This window comes from Cotesia typhae, unplaced genomic scaffold (genome assembly GCF_013202065.1).
Source record: "Cotesia typhae breed Kobodo isofemale line unplaced genomic scaffold, CoteBio_Ctyphae scaffold_91, whole genome shotgun sequence".
NCBI classification, from domain to species: domain Eukaryota; kingdom Metazoa; phylum Arthropoda; class Insecta; order Hymenoptera; family Braconidae; genus Cotesia; species Cotesia typhae.
In genome coordinates this window covers 4,127,896-4,144,089 of record NW_027423781.1, presented here as the reverse complement: position 1 = coordinate 4,144,089, position 16,194 = coordinate 4,127,896, and the positions used below count along the sequence as shown (strand labels likewise).

Here is a 16,194-nt window from a genome sequence, read left to right as displayed (position 1 = left end):
GGTATTATTTTCATTGTGAGTTAATTTAATAAGTATTTGATGAAATAAATAAATTCTTAGTTTGTTTTAATAAATTTCTATAAATAAAATTTAAAAATGAATTTTTTTTTAATTTTTTTAACACAGCCCAACAGTAAAATTATAAATGAAAGTTGATTTTTAATCAAATACTTTTTAACATTACCAGATTAGTATTATTTTAGTCTACTTTTTATTTTAAGTTATATTTTTTTTTCTATATTAAATTAATTGTAATGGATAAAAGTGATAACATTTAGACACTACATTATTCCATTGTTATATTCTTATTTATTTAGAATAAAATTTATTGTTACATTATTATACACATTCATTAGTTTGCATATTTTTATAGCTTCCTGCATGTGGTAACGAAAACAAAATACTCAGAGAGAAAATACCTGAACATCAATATCTCAGCAACTAATTATCTCAGAAAAAACCAAAAGGTCATTTAAAAAACAACAACTAATTATTTACAAGAATTTGCTATAGTTTTTTGGGAGAAAAAAAAAATCTCCCTTTTATATCATTGCGGGTATTTTTTCTGTGGGTTTGCTGTCGTTACACTTCAGGATATGTAAGAAGTATTAAGTATAATTAATATTCAAAGTAATCCGATGAAATTAAAAAACACGTTTGAATTGAAAAAAACCAACTCAAAAGTATAAAATAATTTTTACAAAGTTTAAGGTAAAAATAGAGTGATTAACAAGAAATTAATTTTATCGTAAAAAAACGTAGGGTGCTTAAAATAAATTCTCATATTAATTTTATTGACGAATTCTGATGAAAGTAGAGTCATTATTAAAATATCTTAAATAACATTCACTCTTTGTTTACAATGCAATGAATTTTTTTTGTTAATCACTTTATTTTTATCTTAAACTTAGTGAAAATTTTTTTTTACTTTTGAGTTAAATTTACCATTAAACGTGTTTTATTTTAATTACAATCCATTAAGTTTATAATCAGCTCGCTGTGCTGCCTTCCTTGGATGTGATAGCCGTTTCTCAGGCTCTTTTGCCAATAAATCTAAAAATTACGAATCCTGACAATCCTGATCAGGATAATGAGTTAAACTTATTCAATTATTGTATTGTCACTAGACCTTGATAAGTGTGCAAAAGTTTTAAATTAATCTAACGTTTTGAAGTGGCAAAGAAAACAGAGTTTAAAAATTCTATTTTATACACAGATACAGACAAAGCTCATATAAGCGTGTTAAAAAAAAATAACAAAATGATGTCCAATGATAGATCAAGAATCTGAGTACTTGCAGTTAAGTTATAATAAATTTGGTTATTTGAATTTTTTTTATTTTTCTATTAAAATTTGAACTTAAATCAAATTCACATACTGTCAAATCAGAAATACCTACTGAATGATAAGATATCGTATAATCAGAAGATTAGGAATTAAAATTAATCAATCAACTTAAAAATCTAGTTTCATAATATTAGGGTCTAGTTTTTCAATCTAGGATAAAAGTATTATTATAATTGCCAATATATTTATATACAGTGGAAACTCTATATAAATTCAAGGTACCGGATACATTTTTACGGTATGAAGAGTTTTCGTTATACGGAGAGAATACGTATAGCGACTAATATTCGAGGAATAAGTACTTCATTTCTAATTAATTCCACAAAACGTCATGATTTTTAATAAATAAGCGATTGTTTATCAACATATTATTATACAAAGTGCCTTTTATTGTTTTAAAAAGTCGTAATCAGTTAATTTAGCTTGGTGTTTTTTATTTTGCCAATGTTTTAACTGAATTCTTTTTTTATTTTATTTATATCTTGCAATATTGTCGGATCATCATCATCATTGAATAAAAAAAACTCTTCTAATAATTTAGTGGCATTTAATGCTTCGTAGAAGAAATATTTATGGTTTTGAGTCGGTTACTGAATTCAAAGTTAAGCGAATTATTTCGTTACAAAGAGTATGTGATGCTGTATAGAGTGTTTAAATATAGGATTAATAATGCAAACTAAATAAACTTTAGTATTTTCTACGTTATATCGAGTTTTTCATTAAATAGAGTTTCCACTGTGTATAGATATATTTCATCATTGGATAAAATTTTATCCTAGATAAAAAACTGACCCTAAATTTTTTCAAGCGGTAAAAATTTATACTCAAGGCCAGTTTTTTAATTTGGGATAAAAATGAAGTTATTATTGCTAGTATATTTATAAATAAAATATATAGATATATTTTAATACTACATAAAACTTTATCCTGGATTGAAAAACTGACCCTTATTGATAACTTTGAATTAGCTTGTTGAAAATCGTTAATTTAGTCTTACCTAAAATTTAATACATGAAGGATTACCTGTGTTATTCTGTAGGATTACCTATGTTACTTTGTTTCCTTGAATTCTTTCACCGGGACAACTATATCATGACTTTCTTACTAAAAAATCTGTCTGTATGTTGATTTATTTGACAGTTTATAAATTGATCCTAAAAAATACGATAATTAGTCATTTTAATATGTCATAATACCTATTTTTGAATGTTTAAAATAATAAAATTGTTACTTATTTTCACTGTTATTTATAACCTAATTTCATATATTATACCTTATAAAAAAATACCTGTTATACCTTGGACATATTATTTAATAATTAAGAATATTTTTTTCTGCCTTCGTCTCATTATCACAGAGCTGTTTACATCATTTATCCAATAAATTATATTAGATTTTATAAACTCTGGGAGATTTCTCATTCAGCCGCTGTACATTTCTCGTCATTTCTTCCATAGAAATAATAAAATAACTGAACGTATAAATGATTTTATTTTATGACAGCTTATTTTTATAATGTGTATTTTTTTTTTTTTTTTTTTTAAGAAATGTTCTTCATTGGTTGTATTCAAAACTAACAATCATCTAAATCAAAATAGATGAAAGTCTTGAAGTTAGTCAAAGGTCGAAACTCGCAAAAAACGGGCCACGATTCATTATTGGTTAAAGTTTAGGCGCGTGCGTGACGCGCTATTCAAATTTTTAGTTTAATTTTAATGTAAGTTACTGAAGAATAAAAAAAAAAACATGACAATGAAGTTGATAGATATAAAAATTATTTTAGATATTTATAGCAATTAAATTATTATAATAAAAATAAAATTAAAAAGTTTCACAAGTAAAAATTAATAAAAATTACAAGTGAAAGTTTTTAGAAGCATTTTTTAAATGTGTATTTTTTTATGACATTAAAATTAGCAGTCACAAGAGAATTTTTAAATTTTATTTAACAAAAAAATTAGTTCCAAAAAATGATTTTTAAAAAATTAGATTTTTAATTTTTTTTAATTTCTAAATGTCAATTTTTTTTTCTAAATTTTTTTGCTATAATTTATTTGTTAAGAAAAATTTAAAAAATTATTAAATATCTGCTAAATTTATTTTCATATTTTTTGAAAATTAATTAATTTTTTAAATAAAATCAAAAAAATTGTTAAGGTTTGTGCTAATTTCAGTTTTGTGATTACGGTAATTCTCTGAAAGACAGTTGCTACACTTGAACGCGTCCAATTTAACTATAGGTATGACATACCTATACTGTGCTATGTTATTGTCGTTAATATACATTCTTTATGAGTCATGGCTAATGTGAGATAAAAAAATGTAAGTGACAGTACTAATTGACACAAAATAAAAATTTATTTCACAATAAAATTAATTGATAAAATTTATTTTTTGCAGCAATTGTCTCTTTCATTGTGAACTGTTTACTATACAATATTTAATATTTAAACAATATTACGCTTTGCAAGTTTTAAGCATAATTTTATAAAATATATTTCAACGTAAAAAGTTTTTAATGTTATTGTTACCAAAGTCTTTCAATTAATTTGTTTTTGGATATTTAATTACTGTACGCAATGGAGTGGCTCTTTGGAAAACGGGTAACACCGGATGAAATGCTCCGTAAAAATCAACGGGCATTGAATAAAGCAATGAGAGATTTAGATCGTGAAAGACAAAGGATGGAACAACAAGAGAAAAAAATTATAGCTGATATTAAAAAATTAGCTAAAGAAGGACAAATGGTAATTGATAATATGTTAATTGACGTTACTTAAAAGTATTAATTCAACACTGTTTGTTGTAACTTTTTTCACTTTGTTTATTTTTAGGATGCTGTTAAAATCATGGCTAAAGATTTAGTTAGAACACGAAGATATGTTAAAAAATTCATGTTAATGAAAGCGAATATTCAGGCAGTTTCATTAAAAATACAAACGTTAAAATCTCAAAATACGATGGCAAATGCTATGAAAGGTGTTACCAGAGCTATGCAGAATATGAACAAGTAAGTCATTCTTAATTGATGATATTTTTTGTAATTTCATATAATTATATAAATCTTTTTCAGACAACTAAACCTACCTCATATACAAAAAATATTGCAAGAATTTGAAAAACAATCTGAAATAATGGATATGAAAGAAGAAATTATGAACGATGCTATTGATGATGCAATGGAAGATGAAGGTGACGAAGAAGAAAGGTAAATAAATTTCTTTATTTATTTATTTATTGATACATCGACCCAACAGCCTTTTAGCTAATAAAAGGGTCACTGATAATTATATTAAAGTTTTTAATGATACTGAAATCTGCAGGCATCTGACAATTTTTTTGATTTTTACAAAAAAACTAGATAACATATATTTGTAAAAAGTATGGTCAAAACTTGATACAAAATTCAAGCATACATTAAATTACATTAAATGCAACACTGTTAATCAATTTAAAGCTTTCTGATTTAATATAGCTTTTGTCTTTTTTTTTTGCGGTGCGTTAATATATAAAGATACTGGTTTCCCGACTCACGAACACGCGATGTATAATTTCCCATGCACGAAATAGGGAAACTCAAAGTTAATTCCGCAAATTTTCAACAACTGGCCTTGCAATTTATTTATGGTCGTCAGTGCGGTTTGAATGTGAGATAGCTCGTCGCACATTTGATTTTCTTCAACGACCTAAGTCAGGTCGTCTTCCTCTTGGCTTTTTGAAACAATAACAATAACAACAATGGCCCGGGAGTCATAAGAGCGTATAAAAAAATTTTTTTTTCGGGAATCAACGTATTTTTGAATGAAACGTGCAGAGGTGTGAAAAAAAATTTTTTTCCAAATTAAAAATTTTTTTCGGACTTGAAAAAAAAAAAATACTATTTTTTACATTTCTGCACATTTCGGACGAAAATTTTTTATACGCTCTTATGGCCTTTCAGCTGTTTGATATTTCTTTCACATTCGTTTTATTTTATTATTTTTTTATAATTAAATGAGCATTATGAGTCGGACACTTTTGGATTTTCTAATTTATTATTTTTGATTTTTGATAAATTTTTTTTTTTTAATTTATTGCTACTAATTTGCGAAATAAAAATATTCACTTTTATTTCAGTGATGCAGTAGTAGCGCAAGTTTTGGACGAACTTGGTCTCCAACTAACCGATCAATTATCTGGATTGCCTCAAGCTACAGGCTCTCTCAGTATTGCTGGTTCTAAGCAGCCTGTAGCAACAGCGGCTGGTGCCGGTGGAGAAGACGCTTCGGGAGGAGGCGGCAATCTTCCAGATGCAGATGCAGATCTTCAAGCAAGATTAGAAAATCTGCGAAGAGAGTAGAAATTTATGATTATTATATGGCGATTAATATAATAATAGAATTTCTAACATATTTTTTGACGCCGCTTATTACTATCTTATTTTATTTTATTATTAATCTAAAAAAATATTACCACTAGATAAAAAATATGTATATAATATTATTTATATATTTTTTTTTATTTCATGATACCTACATTTAATCAAAAATAGATAATCTGATATAATTGAACAAAGATGGTAAATATGGTTTGAACACTTCATTTTTTTAAAAGATCATTTTAATGTTACACAATTTTTTTGAAATTTCTGCTTTTCAATTTAAAAAACTATTAAAAGCATAAAGCTTTTGATAAAGAAGTTGAAGATTCAATTGCTTCGGAAAATGAAAAATATTTAAATCTCTGATCAATAGATTAAAAGAAATGAAGAAATTATTTGTGCCTATTTTTTAATAATTAAGGCAAGCATTTTTTCAAAAATGTAATCTTGTTATGTTTAAAAAAATTGCACAATTTAATATAAATAAAATAAAAATTTTAAATTAATTTAAATAACTTGAAAAAAAAAGAGAAAAAATTTATATAAATTTAAAGCATTTTGTGAAAATATTTTTAAAAAAATATTTGCTCTGATGACACTGAAGTTCGCAGACGCCTGAAAATTTTTAATTTTTTTTTATTAATTAAATTACAACTAAAAAGATATTTCTAAAAAATTACACTTATAGTTTTTCAAGTTTTTTTACAAGTGAAATTTTTTTGTCTAATTATTCAATTTAAATTTTTTCAATAAAAAATTTCTAAAAATTTTTAAATGTCGGCTAACTTCATTTTCATTTGCTCTGCTTCATTTTGTGGACATTTCTACATTTTAAAAATTTTTTGTGAAATACTTTTAACTATTAAAAAAATATTGCAATGATTTTTGATCATGTTTATTTTTTTTTGATCATTCAAAACGCTCCTTGAATTACAAAAAAAAAATAGAGGCCTTTGCAAACTGGTGAACACACAATTGTTCCCAATAGGTAGAGCCACGATCTTCAATATAAATTTTTACATACCTTTATTTATGTTTGCAATGCTGACAGTTGGCTCAATTAAAGTTGGTGTCAGTGTAACTAGCGACTGTCGTAATTTCGACATTAGTTTATTTGAATAATTAGTTTTTGTTTACTTTTAAAATTGAAACTATTAAAAATAGTTAAAATAAATAAACAAAAATGAAAACTGTTTTTATGGTGGCTGAAAAGCCATCGCTAGCCGCATCTTTGGCTAATATTTTAAGTAATGGGCACTGTTCATCTAGAAAAGGTAGGTTAATGAAAAATTTATTTGACAGAACATATGATTTAAAAAATCAATTAATTTTTATTAAAATTTATTATTTTAGGAATGAATGGATCATGCTCAGTACATGAATGGGTTGGCCAATTTAAATCAGAAACTGTTAGTTTTAAAATGACCTCAGTTTGTGGTCATGTTATGAGTTTTGATTTTGTGGGTAAATACAACAGTTGGGACAAAGTGGATCCAGTAAGTATTTTTTTTTTCTGAAAAAATTAATGTTAATCAATTTTGTGATATTTCCTTAAATTGTAATGAAAATTAAGTTAGCTGACTTTTCGAAATTTTTAGAAAATTTTTTTCGAAAAAATTTCAATTAAAAAATTTAAAAAAAAATTGCACATGTAAAAAACTTGAAAAACTATAAGTGCAATTTTTTAGAACTATCTTTTTAGTTGGAATTTAATAAAAAAAAAAAAATCAAAACTTTTTAGACGTCTGCTAATTTCAGTGTCATTAAATTGTATTTAGGATTAACCAATATTTTTTATTGTTTATAGGCTGAATTATTCTCTTGTCCAACGGAAAAAAAAGAAGCAGTACCTAAACTTAAAATTCCAACATTTCTTGCCAAAGAGGGATCGAATCTTGATTATTTAATTTTATGGTTAGATTGTGATAAAGAAGGTGAAAATATTTGTTTTGAAGTTATACATGCTCTTCAATGTGGAATGACACGCCCGATAAATCCAAATGTAATATGCACATATTGAATTTTTTATTCTATTCGGAGATATCGCGTTATTAATGCCTGAAGAGCGTATCTCAAGATCTACGCCCTTTTGACTCTACGGAGCCAAAAGGGCGTATGAAAAAAATTTTTTTTCACTCCAACTAATAACACTAAAGTTGACAGATATTAAAAATTTTTTTAGAATTTTATAGCAATTATATTATAAAAAAAAAAAATTAAATTAAAAATTTTCACATGTGAAAATTAATAAAAATCACAAGTGAAAATTTTCAGAAGCATTTTTTTTTATTGTAATTAATTTATTAAAAAAATTTTTAAAATTAATAACTGACGGCTAACTTTAGTGTTATTCTAACTAATCTAAAAATGTTTATAACATTTAAATCTGCAAGAAAAGTGAATAAAAATTTTTTTTGTATACGCCCTTTTGGCTTTAAGACAAAAAAATTCTAAAGTCAAAAGGGCGTATCATTTTTTTTAATCATAAAAATATATATTACGTTTAAATCTAAACTTTGAAAAAATACTTTAATCTGACATGATTTTTTAATTTGTACAATTAAACATTATTCATTACACTTTATCAGTAGAAGCATGATTATTAGATCAATAGAAATGAAAATTGTTTAATTGAGTCAAATACATTTTTTGTCAAAATTTTATTTTATTTTATTTTGGTTTTTTTTTTTTTTTTTTAATATTCAAATCCATTAATAAAATCAGTTGAAAAGTCATTATTTTGACCGGTGTTATAACTTTTTTAAGGCTAATAATTAACTATGATTAAAAAAAATGATACGCCCTTTTGGCTTTGAAATTTTTTTTTGTCTTAGAGCCAAAAAGAAGTAAGCAAAAAAAAATTTTTTTTTTTTCACTTTTTTTTACAAATCTGAATGTTATAAACATTTTTAGGTTGGTTGGAGGAAAAAAAATTTTTTTGTACGTTCTTTTTGCTCTGCAGAGCCAAAAGGGCGTAGATGTGTAGATGTGCCCTTTGGCATTAGTAACGCGATATGATACTGAATTTAACAAATATCTTACAATTAAATTATGATGAAAAAAATTTAACAAAAATTTCTACATGTAGAAATTTAAAAATAATATAAGTGCGAATTAAAATTTTTTTTTTTTTTTTTTTTTTTACAATAATTAATTCATTATACAAATTTCAAGAATTGTGAGATGTCTGCTAATTTCAACATTATTTTTGAGATTCGTTTTTAAGAACAACATATAAGACATTTAATATTGTCTAATTTGGCTAGTAGATGATATTGATCAAAGATTATTGAAATTAAACGTTAATGAATAGCAAATAAAATCAATAAATTTTTCTATATTTTATTTATCAAATTTTTCAATTAGATTTATTTTTTCAATTTTTACTGTACTCGCTCCAAAAGCAACTTCACTTCCTATAAATTATATATTTTTTTCCATCTGTTTTTCTTTCAATCTATCTTAACAGCGAATCTCGAACGAAATATATTGTATTAATAGTAATAAGTTATGTTAATTGTAAGTTATTACTTTTGAACATTTTCCTTCTCAGAATATATGGAGAGCCCGTTTTTCAGCAATTACTGATCGTGATATTAAATATGCATTAGCGAATCTTGTTAAGCCGAATGAAAACGAAGCTAAAAGTGTCGATGCTCGTCAAGAATTGGATTTACGTATTGGTTGTGCGTTTACTCGATTTCAAACAAAATTTTTCCAAGTACGAAAAACCAATTTTTAAAACATCATTTGCACATTTCCTCAATTTATATTTTATGATAATTTTAGGGAAAATATGGTGACTTAGATGCTTCATTAATATCATATGGACCCTGTCAAACACCAACATTAGGATTTTGTGTCCAGAGACACGATGAAATTTCGACTTTCAAACCTGATCCTTATTGGGTGTTACAAGTGACTATAAAATTATCAGATAGTCTAGAATTATCTCTGAACTGGGATAGAAACCGCTTGTTTGACAAAGAAATAGCTAATTCATTCCTCAGTCTCGTGAAAGATCATCGTGAAGCGGTGTAAGAATTATTTCTCTAAAATTATACAAATTCCCTAGAAAATTTTTATTTATTATTTTTTAGTATTTAGTGATCTGTTAATTTTTCGTAGAGTTAACTGTCTGGTCCGTGTATTAACTATTCTCTCAGAGTACAAAGTTTTACATTTAGAAAAATAATGAGTTAAAGCTTGGACAATTAAAGATTGTTTAATTTTCAGTGATACTAACAAAATCATCTGTAATTTTCATTTTGCTTGACAATTTATTTTGAAGATTTACTATAGGTTCTAATGTGTTATCATGGGCACCACCCCAATTCCATAATTTATACTAACTGATAGATATACTGACAATAATAATTTTATCCTGGGTAAAATTTTATTCCTGATTAAAACACTGGTCCTTAATTTCTTAATTATATGAATTAATTTTTGATTCATAACCACATTCATATGAACAAAATAAAATAAATAAATAAATAAATCACGTTTACCGCGAAATTTGAATCTATTTAGAATCACATCGAAAACTTGGCATAAAAAATTAATTGTTGCTGAAAAACATAAGAAATATTTGTAAGGTAATTCAGATCAGAACCTTTCTAATGATACTAAATTTAATTTAAAAAACTTATTTTATTATATAAATACGTCAGAGATAAAATTTACTTTATTCTTTTAATTATACGAATAATTAGGAATAAAAATAAAATTTCTTGCAAATTCCACCCTCTCAAAATATTAAAAAAACAAATACGAATTTTTTTTTCAGAGTTGTCAGTGTTCAAAATGTCGAAAAAACTAAAGCACGACCGCTAGCATTGAACACGGTAGAGTTAATGAGGATTTCAAGTTCTGGATTAGGTATGGGACCACATCATGCCATGCAGATAGCTGAACGTCTTTATATACAAGGATACATCAGTTATCCACGAACTGAAACGACATCTTATCCAGAAAACTTTGATTTATTGTAAGTGAATTTTTTTTTTTTTTTTTTTTTGAATCGCAAATCAACTTATAAATAATAACAAATTGATCTGATGTTTCAATTACATTATTTTCAGAGCAACATTGAAACAACAACGAAACTCTTCCGATTGGGGCGATGATGTAAGAAAAATATTGGAAAAAGGAATAAATCGTCCGAGAAAAGGCCATGATGCTGGTGATCATCCTCCGATTACACCAATGAAATCTGCTTCAAGAAATGAATTAGATGGGGATAGCTGGAGGCTGTATGATTTTATCACTCGACATTTTATTGCAACGGTAACAAATTATCGTCAATTTAATTCTAATTCATGTCAAAAATCAATGTAAAGTAATGAATCAATATTTTTTAAATATTTTCACAGGTTGCACCCGATTGTAAGTACTTGAGTACAACAGTGAAATTTTCAATTGGCATAGAATCATTCTCTCTAGTCGGTCGAACAACCATTGATCCTGGCTACACAAGTTTACTTACGTGGCAGTCAATAAATGAAAATAATAGTTTACCACAATTCTTTCAAGGCGATAAATGTAATGTCAGTGATGTTAAATTATCAGAATGCTATACACAGCCACCTGATTATTTAACCGAATCTGAATTAATCACTCTAATGGAAAAACACGGTATTGGTACTGATGCATCGATTCCAGTACATATCAATAATATCTGTACAAGAAATTATGTCAATGTTGTTACTGGAAGAAAACTTGTTCCAACTTCGCTTGGAATCGTTCTTGTTCATGGATATCAAAAGGTATTTACTAAAATTTTTATATTTATTCTCGTGTTTCAAACGGAAATTCAAGTTGATTGATAAGAATTTGTTTTGAACTATTTTGATATTTTTTTCTGGTTCTATTATTTTAAATTGATTTTTACCAGTGACAGAATAAATTTCCATTAAATTATCTATCGAATGATGCGCAAATTAATTAGACTACGTGGATTACCAATCGTGTAATTAATTAAATAATAGTTGCGAAATTGAGAAAAAACAAATTTTTCGATCGTAAAGCGCTCTCTGATGCTTCGAATTATAAGTCGTGCAATTTTTGAATTTGTAAATTTTTGAATTTTCAAATGAAAGAAAGCATCAAAATATTTAATTTTCATAATTAAATAATTAAATTTCATTGAATTTTCATAATTAAATATTAATATTAAATTATAAATTTCATAATTTTTATCATTATTATCATAAATCCATCGTGAAGAATAATTAAAAAAAAAAAAAAAAAAAGTGTTCAAAAAGATCAATTTTTCGATTTTTTTGTTTTATTTCAATTTTATCTAAAATAAGCGAAGTCCCACTTCTGCATAATTACTCTTTTTTTTCAACACAAACCTTACTGTGATAAAAATTTTGATTTTTTTATCTAAGAAATAAAATTGTGTAAATTTTCTAACAAATGAATTTCTTGTCACAACAATGCCCATTTTTTTTAAATAGAAATTTTTTAAACAATTATTTTTCAAGATCTAATCATACAACTAATTGGCTAATTTTAGATTGATCCAGAGTTAGTATTACCAACAATGAGAACAGCAGTTGAAGAACAACTTAATTTGATCGCCCTAGGACAAGCTAATTACAATGCAGTTCTCAATCACACAGTCGAAATATTTAGACAAAAATTCCATTATTTTGTTTCAAATATTGAAGGAATGGATCAATTATTTGAAGTATCATTCTCTCCATTATCTGCAACGGGGAAAGCGTTATCTCGGTGTGGTAAATGTCGGCGGTATATGAAATATATTCAAACAAAACCAACTCGATTACATTGCGCTCACTGCAATGAAACTTATAATTTACCACAAAATGGGAATATTCGTATTTACAAAGAATTGAAATGTCCATTAGATGACTTTGAACTGTTATCATGGTCAACAGGTATTCGAGGCAAGAGTTTTATATTCTGCCCATATTGTTATAACAATCCACCATTCCGTGATATGAAGAAAGGTAATTTAGGATGTAATTCTTGTACTCATCCTACATGCCCCCATGGATTAAATTCCAATGGAGTATCTAGTTGTTTAGAGTGTGATCATGGAATATTAGTTCTGGATCCTTCCTCAGGACCTAAATGGAAGTTAGGATGTAATCGTTGTGACGTTATCATTCACTTTTTTGAAAATGCTCATAAAATATCTATTGATCCAGAAGTATGTTGTGAGTGTGGAGCACAATTAATAGCAGTTGAATATAAACCCGATAAAAGTAAATTACCAAACGAGGCTACGGAAATGGTAGGTTGTGTGTTTTGTACCGCTGCTTTTACACAACTAATTGAAAAACACAGAGCTGTTGCGTCCAAACCCGTTATAACACGAACTCGTGGTCATTCTAATAAAAGTCGCGGCAGAGGAAAATCAAGACCGCCAAAAGACAAAATGGCACAGTTAGCTGCATATTTTGTTTAAATATTTATTCATATTTTGTATTTACTGTTTTATAAACAGTAATTGTCGAATTTAAGTACATCGTTGATGTATACAATGTAAGAGGTAAAAAACTACAAATACAATTTAATATCATAAGACTGTCTACAAAAAAGTACTATCATTTTTTTTTAATTTATTTATTGCAATTGAGAGATTCCTTTTCTTTTATCAAGAGACCTGTAGTCTTATAATTTCATTTTATAATTCAAAGTTGGTCTATATGGTTTATCTATCATATTATTTTATTATAATTGATTATTGTTAACGAAGGAAGATTTTTCACAACTTTTAGATGCGACAAAAAATTTTTTTTGGTTAAAAACAATCCAATTTTTTGAATTAAAAATCAGTAGAAAAGCTTAAAAAATTTTTTATAGTCTCAGGGATTAGCTGTTAAAATTTCAAAGCAATATGATACTTTTTTGGAATCTAACAATTCTAAAATTGATTATTTTTTTTAAATTCTACTTTTTATCTGTAGACAGAAACAATGTCAAAACAATACTCGTGTAAAAAAAAACTTGTCCTAAAAGAGTCATAAGCTTAGGTTCTTAAATGTGACACAATTTAGGACATTTTTATGACAAATTTATGACAATAAACCGAAATGAAATTTAGATTTTAGAAAAATATTGTCGCTCTTACTCAGAGAAAAATATTGTAAAAATACTTCCATGAAAATTTTAGGCACTTTAATGACTACTTAATGATACTTTTATGACAGTTTTAGGACACTTTTGTAATATTTTAAGACAATTTAAAAAAATTTTATAACAATTTTAGGATACTATGCTCCATACATCACTTGTATGACATCGATAACGATTTTAGAAAATTTGAGGTTTTGTTAAGTTCCTATTATAGCAATTTTAGGATACTTTTAGTATACAATGACTCTATACACACTTCTAATTTTTAGCGTTACCAATATATAACTCTAATTATCTTAGAAGAAATAAATTGAATAGTCATTATTGTATTTACATACTTACTGTTGTAATATAGTAATATAGTCGTAAAGGTATCCTAAAATTGTCATAAAATTCTCTTAAATTGTCATAAAATTGTCAAAAAGTATCCTAAAATTTTGATTAACAAAATATGATGCTAAAATTAGCAGACAATTGAGAATTTTTTGATTTTTCTTGAAAAATAAACTGAGTACAGAAAATTGTTTTTAGAAAATCGCATTTATAATTTTTTAGAGTTTCTAAAAATGGAATTTTTTAAATAATTTTTTTTTGCTATAATATGTTTGTTAAAAGAAATGTAAAAATTGTTAGAAGTCTCTCAATTTCAGTACTATAACAAAATAAAAAGTTAAAGTTAACAGAATGAAGAAAAAAAATAAATGAATGAAGTAAACTTAACTTGAAAGCTTACCTTATTTTTTAAGGCATTACAATTAACAGTCACTTGATAATTTTTGAATTTTATTTAACAAATGAATTTTTTCTGAAAAATTATTTTAAAAAAATTGCATTCATAATTTCTTAAAATTTCTACGTCATTTTTTTTTGCCATAATTTTTTTGTTAAAAAAATTCTAAAAATGATTAAGTATTTGCTAAATTTATTTTCATTATTTTTTTCAAGAATCTAATTCTCTATTATTAAAAAATCAATACAGACTGATAAGTATCCTAATATTGTCATAAAAGTATCCTAAAATTTTCATAAAAATTTTCTAAAATTGTAATAAAATTCTCTTTAATTGTCCTTAATTGTCAAAAAGTATCCTAAAATGGTCATAAAATTGTCAAAAAGTATCTTAAAATTGTCATAAAAGTATTTTTTACAATATTTTCTCTCTAAATGATATTTTGGTTTGTTGTCATAAAAATATCCTAAATTATGTCACATTTAGGATCCTAAGCTTATGACTTATTTAGGACAATTATAGTACAAGTTTTTTTTACACGGGTAGTTTAAGATAAAAAATTTTTTAATTTTTTTTATGTATAATTTATAATTTATAATTAAATGTAAAGTGCCCTTAGGTTTTTTTTACTAGAGTCTAATATTATTCGGATATTGAAATTTCATACGTAAAAAATTTTGGATCTGTTTCCAGTTGGTGAAGTAGAATTGTGAATTTTTTATAAAAGCACATAATTTTTTTCTTTTTATTTTTTTTAATCATGAATAAGAGCTTTTCAACATTTTGCAATCTTATACATCTTTTACATTTAGTAAGAATTTTTAATTATTTTTTTATCCTTCACTCTCTATAAATAGTGTATATTATTATTTATATTCAAATACGTAAGCTAAAGAGAATGCGAGTCATTCAAAGAACAAGAAATACTGTAAAATATATTCTAGACATAAAGTTTATTAAAATTTCAGTAAATTTAGAGATTTTTCTAAATGTTTATTATTTTTTGTCAAAGCTTTTTCTTTTGCATCCTGGATTTATTGTTAAACTTCTAGATTATTCAGTAAATGAAATGAAATTTAAGAAAAATAATTTTTTATATAAAATTCAATTCTTACTATACATCGTGAATTTTACCATGACACGGTTTTATCAACTGTTTAATTCCCTGTTGATTTTGTGCCGTTTTGTTGTATGTACTAAGGAGTATGCGTGTGTCTCATGGTTAGTGATGGTGGAGATTCATGGAGTCAAGAGCAAGCAGATTGCTAAAAAGAGGGAGTAACTGAAAAGGGAGGGGTCATAGTGATTGTAGAGAAGTCAGTTTCGCAGGGTTATTAAACTTAGTGTACACACTAAAAATATTACCAGTGTTTTTAAATTTCATTTTAAGAATTTTGTAGTCTAGTTTTGCCTGAAATAATTAAAAAAATATTTAAAAAATATTTATAGTGTTTTTAAAGTTAATTAAGACTGTTGCAAAAAATTATTTTGCAAATTAGAGCAGGAATACGTGAATTAGTAACCGAAAGTTCAAAGAACTGTTGAATGAAATTGAAAATAAAGACATTAATCACTGAATGTTAATAAAATTAATTGTGTCATGAACAAAAATACATTTTATGGTTTTATAAATCTTCCTGACTTT

At 25.7% G+C, this 16,194-nt stretch overlaps 2 protein-coding genes and 1 long non-coding RNA gene across 4 annotated transcripts; 2 read left to right on the top strand and 1 right to left on the bottom strand.

Annotated features, from left to right (window-relative positions):
- Nucleotides 1-292: 292 nt before the first annotated feature.
- On the bottom strand, nucleotides 293-2,964 carry LOC141537539 (uncharacterized). Its single transcript, XR_012480940.1, has 3 exons — nucleotides 2,645-2,964; nucleotides 2,345-2,501; nucleotides 293-1,398 (listed from the first exon to the last, which is right to left on the bottom strand). It is a non-coding gene; the product is annotated as an uncharacterized LOC141537539 (long non-coding RNA).
- A 783-nt stretch (nucleotides 2,965-3,747) lies between these two features.
- On the top strand, nucleotides 3,748-5,829 carry Vps2 (vacuolar protein sorting 2). The gene is made up of 4 exons (XM_074258264.1): nucleotides 3,748-4,094; nucleotides 4,182-4,357; nucleotides 4,421-4,555; nucleotides 5,464-5,829. The coding sequence occupies exons 1-4, from the start codon at nucleotides 3,927-3,929 to the stop codon at nucleotides 5,684-5,686; spliced, it is 702 nt and encodes a 233-aa protein (XP_074114365.1). The 5' UTR covers nucleotides 3,748-3,926; the 3' UTR covers nucleotides 5,687-5,829.
- Nucleotides 5,830-6,784: 955 nt separating this feature from the next.
- Top3beta (DNA topoisomerase 3-beta) lies at nucleotides 6,785-15,876 on the top strand. Of its 2 annotated transcripts, XR_012480945.1 has the most exons (10): nucleotides 6,785-6,981; nucleotides 7,061-7,203; nucleotides 7,515-7,709; nucleotides 9,261-9,428; nucleotides 9,497-9,744; nucleotides 10,497-10,697; nucleotides 10,792-10,996; nucleotides 11,083-11,475; nucleotides 12,231-13,232; nucleotides 15,751-15,876. XR_012480945.1 is itself a non-coding variant. In XM_074258605.1 (9 exons), exons 1-9 carry the CDS (start codon nucleotides 6,891-6,893, stop codon nucleotides 13,146-13,148), a joined length of 2,562 nt encoding a protein of 853 aa, XP_074114706.1. In that variant the 5' UTR covers nucleotides 6,785-6,890; the 3' UTR covers nucleotides 13,149-13,347. The 2 variants fall into 2 exon arrangements, 1 of the variants encoding a protein (XP_074114706.1); XM_074258605.1 differs by lacking the exon at nucleotides 15,751-15,876 and having other exon boundaries at nucleotides 12,231-13,347.
- The last annotated feature ends 318 nt before the right edge of the window (nucleotides 15,877-16,194 follow it).